The following is a 9,713-nucleotide window of genomic DNA, read 5'->3' on the forward strand; positions in this document are numbered from 1 at the left end:
AGGGGGGTGTCTGGGGGTCACCCGGTCAGCCAGGGGGACAGGGGGGTGTCTGGGGGGCAGCCGGTCAGCCAGGGGGACAGGGGGGTGTCTGGGGGTCACCCGGTCAGCCAGGGGGACAGGGGGGTGTCTGGGGGGCAGCCGGTCAGCTAGGGGGACAGGGGGGTGTCTGGGGGTCACCCGGTCAGCCAGGGGGACAGGGGGGTGTCTGGGGGTCACCCGGTCAGCCAGGGGGAATGGGGGAAATCCGGGGGGCAGCCGGTCAGCCAGGGGGAAAGGGGGAAATCCGGGGGGCAGCCGGTCGGCTAGGGGGACTGCGGGTGACGATACCGCCGGGCCAGTCGTGACCTCGTCGGCCTCGTACAGGACGCCGACGGAGCCGTCCTCCTCGCCGAAGCGATAGCTGACCTCGCGCGGGTCCACCCACAGCGTCAGCTCCACGGGCAACAGCCGCGACAGCTGTTCGACGGCGAGTCCACTGCGGTCGGCCGCCCGGGTCAGGAGGGGGTCGACGGGCGCCACCTTGCTGATGCGTATGCACCGGTAGGCGGAGCCCCTCCGCGGCCTGTCGGGGTACCAGTGGCGCTCGTAGTGGGCGCTCATCGACTCCTGGAGGGAATACCGGAACACCTGGACCTGGTGCCGGTCGAGGCACGTCATCGTCTCCAGGAGTGACGTCACAAAGGACGCCGCCGCGGTCACTTCGTGGAGCATATCTCGGTTCTGGAACTTGGTTGTTTAACCCTTTCTGACCTGAGATCAGATTCATACAAGGTTTCCGCTGGACACACACTGGTCTGATTAACCCATTCTGACCTGAGATCAGATTCTAAAAATGTCAGTCGTTCTTCGATTTTTTTCAAAAATAGCAGACCTACAAGCTCGTATCGCGCCACTCGGTGGCGCGATATGAGCTTGTAGATCTGCTATTTTTCAATAGCTAAAGCATAACATGATGCTGACACCAAAATGGGTGCCCGTTCAGAATGGGTTAAGGAGAAAAGGTCTGTCAACCTGCAAGCTTTAATAAAACGTGGCCGTGCCATCCGCAGCATATTTTATAACGGTCGCCACGTCACAATTACATCCCGCCTCTCACTGTGATCCATTGGCTGATGTCATGTTTTATGTCAGAGAGCACGGTCAGCCAGATGTCAGTGACATCATGTACACAATGGTCGCCGTGATGTCATGTTTTTTTTTAAAACACGAAAAAAGTTCCGGATACAATGGTAAGTCAACCAGTAAGACCCCTCCCTGCACAGTTGAGAAGCAGCTAGTTGAACTATTGAGCTGGTGTCAGGCTCCATACTGTATATATATGCAGATCCATGTCAAGTCAAACCATATGGCTATCCAGGGTTTGATGAGGTCAGTGTTGTGATCTTCATATATGGAGATCCAGGTGACGCTATGGGTCAGCTCCACAAATGGAGATCTCCAGCATTCCCAGACGACGCCCTAACCCTAATACAATCTCTGTTATGGAGCGTGATGTCACTAGGAGTCTCACGGCATTCCCATGACGACATCAGGGATCTCCATATATGGGCATAACAGGGATTTTATAAGGCACGGGCGTATGGCAACCAAAAATAAATGTATTTCAAAAAAATATATAATCAATAAGTTACATCACTGGCTAACATAATTACAACAGTAACTGCTTACACCAGTCAGTCACCACTTACATTCCTAAAATATACACATCCTAAAGTGATCCTAAAATTGGTTTTGAACATCCAAATGCTGCTGCTGTTGTCGCAACACAACCACAATTCTGTGGTATAAAAATGCCAATGGTTGCCCACTAGATGGGGGTCTCCACATTTAAATCTGCATTATCCTCTTTCCTGAGGTTGGACATGATCAGCTCAAAAACGTTTAAGCAGTGACGTTAATAATTGAGTGGGGTGGGAGGGGTCATTTGTATTTGGTAGAAATACAATTAATGCATTAATAATTCTAAATTTGTACAAAAAAAAAAAAGTAATCGGATATAAAGAAATTACAGGGCAAAGCCTACCTCCCACAATTTTGCAACCCAATTTTTCACCCAGTGTGAATATTCCAACGTAATCCTGGGCGCTACACCTCCTCTGCCAACCTGGGGGGGGGGGGGGGGGGCAGCATACTGATCTCATGCTTCCTTCTATGCATGAGGAGTCCAAGCTTCTTTTCACCTGGCAGAGGAGAGTTTCCCCGGCCGGACATAGCGCGTGGAAGGAACACATTATTCCGACCAGTTCCTGTCCCCTCCATCAGGTGCCCCAGCCAGGGGGAGGCAGTTTTAGAGACCAGGATTACTGCATGTTTTTGTGAGGGTACCTACCCTAGGGGACACGGGGAGAACATGCAAACTCCACACAGAAAGGCCCTATCGCCAACCCCGCCTCGGGTATGGGCACTGATGACACGGCCCCCAGTGCCCACAGCCTCCCCAGTGTGAAACTGAATCAAACCCAGGAACTTCTAGCTGTGAGGCGACAGCACCACCGTGACCCCTACATAGCCTACCTTTGAATGAAAGAGCTCGCTGATTGACTCAACTCAATACCCAGAGTATTACATAATAATGCTGATGAGGCAGAAATTACTGCACAGAACTGCAAGAACAATGGAATTTATATAGTGCCTTCATAGTCTGCCCAACGCTTCAAATGGACTAGCGACAGCAGAGGAAACCATGCATGGCACCAGCCTGCTCATTGGCAATGAAGCAAGAGACAGACACGAACACTGTAGTGTGCTGTACGTACTACGTAAGCCATTTGCTGCAGTGCTGTGTGTGCACTGGGGGGGGGGTACCATTGTGGTCTGCAGCAGGGCTCAAACTGATGGAGAAAGCCAGCTGTCACTGGCTTGGGTCTCAAGTCGGTACTAGATAAGAGTTCTGGCCTCGAATTAAGGCCCAGCCTTAAGAGTCGGGTATTAGAATTAGAATTTGAGAACTCGAACTTGAGAGTAAAAGTGAAACACCAGCTTCCTAATAGATTAGACATAACAGATTTATTTGTATTAAAATATATATCTTTTTCTCATGGTGCTTGAGGCCCAGCCCTACTGATTAGCACACATTTTAGGCATGGCCTGAAAACGTCGGGTCGGACAGAAGTTGAGAACTCTAGTACTAGAGAATGATGCAAAAACTCTCACTCACACCATAAGGACAGTACAGGGCATGGCAAAATGTTCGACCTACAAGCACCATAGTCACATGTGCACTGCTAAGTAGCACACTACTTGCAAATACAAGTACATACAATACAATATTTGTACCATTATTCCAGAAACAGGGTTTATATGTAGCCTATTACGCAACAGTCAACCCTAATTTCAAAATGCCCACTTGTAAAATTGTGCACGACTGATGCGATACTCTTCGCTAAGCCTATAATCTCCCATATCATGCATTTATGCCAAGACTTAGAATCATTATCTTCGTGGTCGTCAACTCTTTGCTGGCCGTTTCAATCCCATCAACTTCAATACCAACATGGGTTCCAAAACATCTTAATCATTGGACCTGAAAATATGTCTAGTTTCACCCACTATAGCTCCTTTAAATGTATGCAATAACTATAAGTTAGTCAAGCACTGACTGACCACCAAGTCCAAGAGAATGGAGAGGAGTATAAACGGATCACTCCCAGTGAGAGACATCCTCCATGGGCCGAGTTGAGTGACAAGTGGAGTTCACATTTTCTTTTATACTTTTTTTTGTATATTCTCAAAATAAATCTAAACTATAGTTCAGAAATAGAGTATATCCCATTACAAACAACACTGGACGCTTATTCAACAAGCACATTTTAATGAAGACCAACTTGACATCTTCATGAATGTGAATCAAAGCTCAAACAAACTTGGAACAATTCCTGTGAAAGAAGAAAAATGCAGCCATTGGTTAAAACGTGTTGGCCCATTGATGCACTACACTTTTATCTTGAAATTGAAAGCAACTTCTGTTAAATTTGTCAGAGTTGAACTGACTGCATGACGATGTCAGTATCCAACATCAATTAAGAAAGGGTATTTGTTTCATGCATAATGCCAAGCAGAGTGGGATACATTGAGACAGCCCATCCTGCCAGGTAGGGAACAACGCAGTTCAGTTTTTTTTTATATTTGTTGCTCCAACTAAAAAACACAGAATACGCCCAGATGGAATACAGTACAGGAACATCTCATTGAATATTTCTGGGTGCAAATAATATAGTCTAAAACAGTGGTTCCCGGGCTAAATGATAGTTCTGGAACCAAATGGACCAAACGGGTCCATTTGTACACTCTCAGAGTTACATTGATTTTACAATATAAATTTGGGGGTCCCAGAGATAGAAATGCCATTAAATGGGGGGTCCGTAGACTGATATGCATGTCAAACTGGGGGTCCTTGAAATTAACCCATTCTGACCTGAGATCAGATTCATACGAGGTTTCCGCCGGACACACACTGGTCTGATGAACCCATTCTGACCTGAGATCAGATTCTAAAAATGTCAGTCGTTCTTCGATTTTTCAAAAAATAGCAGACCTACAAGCTCGTAGCGCGCCACTCGGTGGCGCGCTACGAGCTTGTAGATCTGCTATTTTTCAATAGCTAAAGCAAAACATGATGCTGACACCAGAATGGGTTCCCGTTCAGAATGGGTTAAATGGGTTGAGAAATCACTGCTAGGGCCTTAAAAAAAAAACTCTTATGGGGGTCCCTGGCATACATTTTCAAATGGGGGTCCGCGGGGCCAATTAGTGTCAATTTGGGAGTCCTTTGACATGAAAAAGTTTGGGAACCACTGGTCTAAAAAAACTGCAAATAATCTAGTCTAAAAAGCCTAAGATTCTCACCAGGATGGGACATGCTCTTCATCAGATCCTTGTATAAATAATCTAGTCTAAAAAGCCTAAGATTCTCACCAGGATGGGACAATATGCTCTTCATCAGATCCTTGTATAAATAACCTAGTCTAAAAAGCCTAAGATATACTCACCAGGATGGGACATGCTCTTCTTCAGCTCCTTGTACACGTCTCCTGTCATGGTCGTGATCTCGTCCCGGAGTCTCTGCCGCCCGTCCAGGGTGAGCTGCCACAGGCAGGACTTCCTCTTGCCGTCCTTGCTCTGCTGGTGGTGAGGAGTCTTACTGAAGCTGCTGCTGAAACACAGGTTGTGACGGATGGTGTTCTTCCAGCCGTCAGGAGCCGTCTGGAAGAACGGGAAATGTTCTCTACGGGGACAAAAAGAAATAAAAATAAAAAAATACAGTGAATGAGACAAGTTGATCTTTTACACCATTTAAGTGGTACAGTACTGTATAAATGTCAGATAAGAGTACAATATCATTTTTGTGATAGGCCAAAACATTCTCCCCTTCCTCCCCACACACAGGAACAGTTTTGACATAATAAAATAATTAATAAATAATTGGGGAAATATTTAAATTTGCAACATTTCACAAGATCACGAGAAAAACCAATCTGTGATCGGTCCCAAAAAACCTGATCGGAGCATCCCTAAATTGATAGTTTTTCCACTAGAGAAATTTGAATGTCATTTTATTCTCATTCTCAACTGCAAACATTTTACGACGGATACCGTCCTAAGCAGACAGTATAGGACGGTCATTATAATCTCCATATCTGAACATTCAGTTGGAAATCTACTACAAATGGCCGGTGGCCGACTTAGCGACAGGCACATACAGGTCTATAGTGCCATTGTTTTACACCTGCTGTGTAAAACAATTGGACAAACCTGATGAAGTTGTAGATCTGCTGGACATTGAGACTTTTCACCAGGCTGCTGCTGAGCGCCATGGCAATCAGTACACAATAGTTGACAGGAGGGCGGTGCCAACCGCCCGGTTTTAGGGTCTTGCTGTCCTGCAAATACAGCGCAGAATAAAGCATGCATTCATAATCTGTCCTGCAAATACAGTGCAGAATAAAGTATGTAGGCTATTCATAATCTACTGCAAATACAGTGCAGAATAAAGCATGTATTCATAATCTCCACATAAATCAAAAACACCAAAATCATATCATACAGGCGATTACCGATCGCCTGTAAACTCTCAAAGCATCGCAATACGACGCGTTGTTGTGAGCCTATAGATTTGTGCATGTTTTGAATGTTTAGCCATTTCGCCAAAATGTCCATTATATGAACTCAAGGAGTTACAGGGGCTAAATATGAAACCTTTTAGATTCGAGTAAAGAAATGGCACACATGTAAAAGGTATGAATTAGTGGACGTTCTGGGCTACGCCGTTACCTAAAGGTATGAATTAGTGGACGTTCTGGGCTACGCCGTTACCTAAAGGTATGAATTAGTGGACGTTCTGGGCTACGCCGTTACCTGCAGGACACGTTGGAGAGACCTCTTGGTGGGCAGACGGTCCTTTCTCCTGGTCTTGGCCGCTCTGACCTTATTGCACACAGTTTGAACTGGCCGACCGCCTCCTCCTACACCACTGAACTGTCAGCCAGGGTCGGAAAGGTTAGAAGAAGCAAACGTTTATCATGCACTGACACAAATACAGTCCTCTTCCCTCAACCGTTTCTGGCGTTTTAAAACCCATTCTGACCTGAGATCAGATTCATACGAGGTTTCCACTGGAGATCAGATTCTAAAAATGTCAGTCGTTCTTCGATTTTTCAAAAAATAGCAGACCTACAAGCTCGTATCGCGCCACTCGGTGGCGCGATATGAGCTTGTAGATGTGCTATTTTTCAATAGCTAAAGCACGACATGATGCCGACACCAAAATGGGTGCCCGGTCAGAATGGGGTTAAACATTATAATTTAGCCATTGAAAAATTGCAGATCTACGAGCTTGTATAGATCTGCCATTTTTGAAAAATCTTGAAAATGTGGCTCAAATCTTTGAATGTATATTCTTTCAGATGCGAAGGCTTTTAACTCAAATCTTTGCTTCCGAGAGGTTCCTGGAACAACATATTTTCGGTGGCCAATTACATATCATGTTTGGGGTCCTTGACATGAAATATTGAGCACCACTGATACAGAAACATGAGGTTTTTTCCAGAACATTTATCATTTAGAAGACTTTTTCTTTTTAATTTCGACGTCAGGCCTAAATGGGTAAATGTTTTTTTACACCCCCATTTATCACACAAACCTCATGCTGATATTCTTCCCCGGAGGAGGCATCATGCAGAGTTCCAGGCCGCCAGCAGGTGGTGTCACCGAGCGTAAGGCCATGACATTTCTTTTGGACAGTGTTGTCATCGTCCACGACAGACAGGGACTGAGGGGCTTGGACTTCCACAGGAGGGGGAGGAGGACTCGGGGGTTTGCTGTATTTAATTGGGCAAACTATGTTGGGGTTCACCACCAGCCACAGGTTTGTCTGCACAAGGGCTTCTGTGATGTGGCACAAATACATCTCATGTTAAATTGTAAACTCCCATTTACATTTGTTGTCCAAACTTCCCCCTTTTTTACTTTTCCAGTGTATATGATGATTTCCTTTTTGTATTGACTTGTGCTTTTGTTTGAAATGTACTCAGTCTACATACTGTGAATTAAAACTTCAATAAACACTGCAGCAAAAAGTTACCCCTCAACCTACGTTTTGGCAAATGTTGGGAAAGCAAGCTTTCTGAATGAGTGGTAGAGCAATATACTGTACTGCATGAAGTAAGACTTGTGCAAAGGCGTATCTGTAGAGTGAAGTATGATGGTCTCATCGTCACAGGTCTTCCCTCTCACCTGGCCCTTCGTCTTTTTTCCTGGATCTTCTGGCATAGTGCCACTGTGCCAGGTATTGGTCGTTCAGCTTGTCATCTGTCAGTGTTTATGGACAGGCATCAATCATGTCAGTCGTTTCGTTTATCCACACATGACAGCAATCATTTACTGATTTTAAATGGCTGGATTGCCATTGGCCTGTGGTGCGAACAGTCGCACTGAATGCATCTAGCAAGTAGTTCATGGATAATGCCTTAAAGGACCACTTCAAAACCCATCTTAATATAATTGGTCTTATGTTCATGATAAAAATAGCAAAAAAGAAAAAAAACACTACTAGGCCTACAGTCTCATTATAGATTTAGGAGGGCTGTGGGCCGTTCAGATACCAGTCTGTGTCCCTGTGGGCAGTTCAGAAACCAGTCTGTGTCTCATAGGGCTGTGGGCAGTTCAGAAACCAGTCCGTGTCTCGTAGGAGAGCTGTGGGCAGTTCAGAAACCAGTCTGTGTCTCATAGGAGGGCTGTGGGCAGTTCAGAAACTAGTCTGTGTCTCATAGGAGGGCTGTGGGCAGTTCAGAAACTAGTCTGTGTCTCATAGGAGGGCTGTGGGCAGTTCAGAAACCAGTCTGTGTCTCATAGGAGGGCTGTGGGCAGTTCAGAAACCAGTCTATGTCTCGTAGGAGGGCTGTGGGCAGTTCAGAAACCAGTCAATGTCTCGTAGGAGGGCTGTGGGCAGTTCAGAAACCAGTCTGTCTCATAGGAGGGCTGTGGGCAGTTCAGAAACTAGTCTGCGTCTCATAGGAGGGCTGTAGGCAGTTCAGAAACCAGTCTGTGTCTCGTAGGAGGGCTGTGGGCAGTTCAGAAACCAGTCTGTGTCTCGTAGGAGGGCTGTGGGCAGTTCAGAAACCAGTCTGTGTCTCGTAGAGGGCTGTGGGCAGTTCAGAAACCAGTATGTGTCTCGTAGGAGGGCTGTGGGCAGTTCAGAAACCAGTCTGTGTCTCGTAGGAGGGCTGTGGGCAGTTCAGAAACCAGTATGTGTCTCGTAGGAGGGCTGTGGGCAGTTCAGAAACCAGTCTGTGTCTCGTCGGAGGGCTGTGGGCAGTTCAGAAACCAGTCTGTGTCTCGTAGGAGGGCTGTGGGCAGTTCAGAAACCAGTCTGTGTCTCGTAGGATGGCTGTGACTGAGTAGAAAACAACTGTGCGGCTGTGCCATTTTATCATGATCATTAGCGAGGACCAATTATATGAAGATAGGTTGAAAAGTGGTCCTTTAAAGCACAGTTTCTAAAAAGTGTTTGTTTCATAAAAATTATATTTTTGCAGATTGAAAGAGGATAATTCAAGCTTGCCCTACACCTGCAAATTTGCAATGTTGGTGAGTTTAATGTTGTTAAAGCAGATTGGAAATCATTGGATCAATGGGCTGAAACACTGAATTATTCTGTACCATAATCCCAATTCCAAGCAAAAATGTCAAATTATTATGGGCAAAATCATGGTCACCCATCTAGCCATATTCCTTCATACCTAGATCAAATCATGGTCACTCATCTTCCTTCATACCTTGATCAAATCATGGTCACTCATATCTTCCTTCATACCTTGGCAAAACTGATCAGTTGTAGTTGTTAGCTTCATTTCCTCATCCATGTCCCAGTCAGTCAGGCCGATGGAACCGTGCAGGTCCAAGAACTGACTGCGGTCTTCAAACTGTAAACTCATCCAATCTCTGTCAGTCATATTTTCACTGCTTTGTTTCCTTCTCAGAACATTACTGTGAAGCATGGTGTAGCTACACGTGAATGCACATGGCTGCCAAATGAGATCAGTTTTAAATTAGGCTGGAGAGAGATTAATGCCAGGTGGAATCCATATGTCTTGATTAGACTTGCTAATCAATTAGAGCAGGTGTGGGCAGCAGTATTATTTATTTACTTCAACTCCTTCTGCGCTGGCCTCCTGCTGTTCCAGAGTGTAAATTAGGTAGGCTTTGACTTTTTACAG

At 45.6% G+C, this 9,713-nt stretch overlaps 1 protein-coding gene across 1 annotated transcript; it reads right to left on the reverse strand.

Moving 5' to 3' along the window:
* Positions 1-2,866: 2,866 nt before the first annotated feature.
* Positions 2,867-9,431, reverse strand: foxr1 (forkhead box R1; the record flags this gene model as incomplete). The annotated part of the gene is made up of 7 exons (XM_083790698.1): positions 2,867-2,913; positions 4,989-5,224; positions 5,752-5,879; positions 6,355-6,474; positions 7,139-7,383; positions 7,732-7,806; positions 9,311-9,431. 7 exons carry the CDS (start codon positions 9,429-9,431, stop codon positions 2,867-2,869), a joined length of 972 nt encoding a protein of 323 aa, XP_083646824.1.
* Positions 9,432-9,713: the final 282 nt, after the last annotated feature.

This window comes from Protomyctophum parallelum (assembly GCF_964188405.1).
Source record: "Protomyctophum parallelum genome assembly, chromosome: 2".
Taxonomy (NCBI): domain Eukaryota; kingdom Metazoa; phylum Chordata; class Actinopteri; order Myctophiformes; family Myctophidae; genus Protomyctophum; species Protomyctophum parallelum.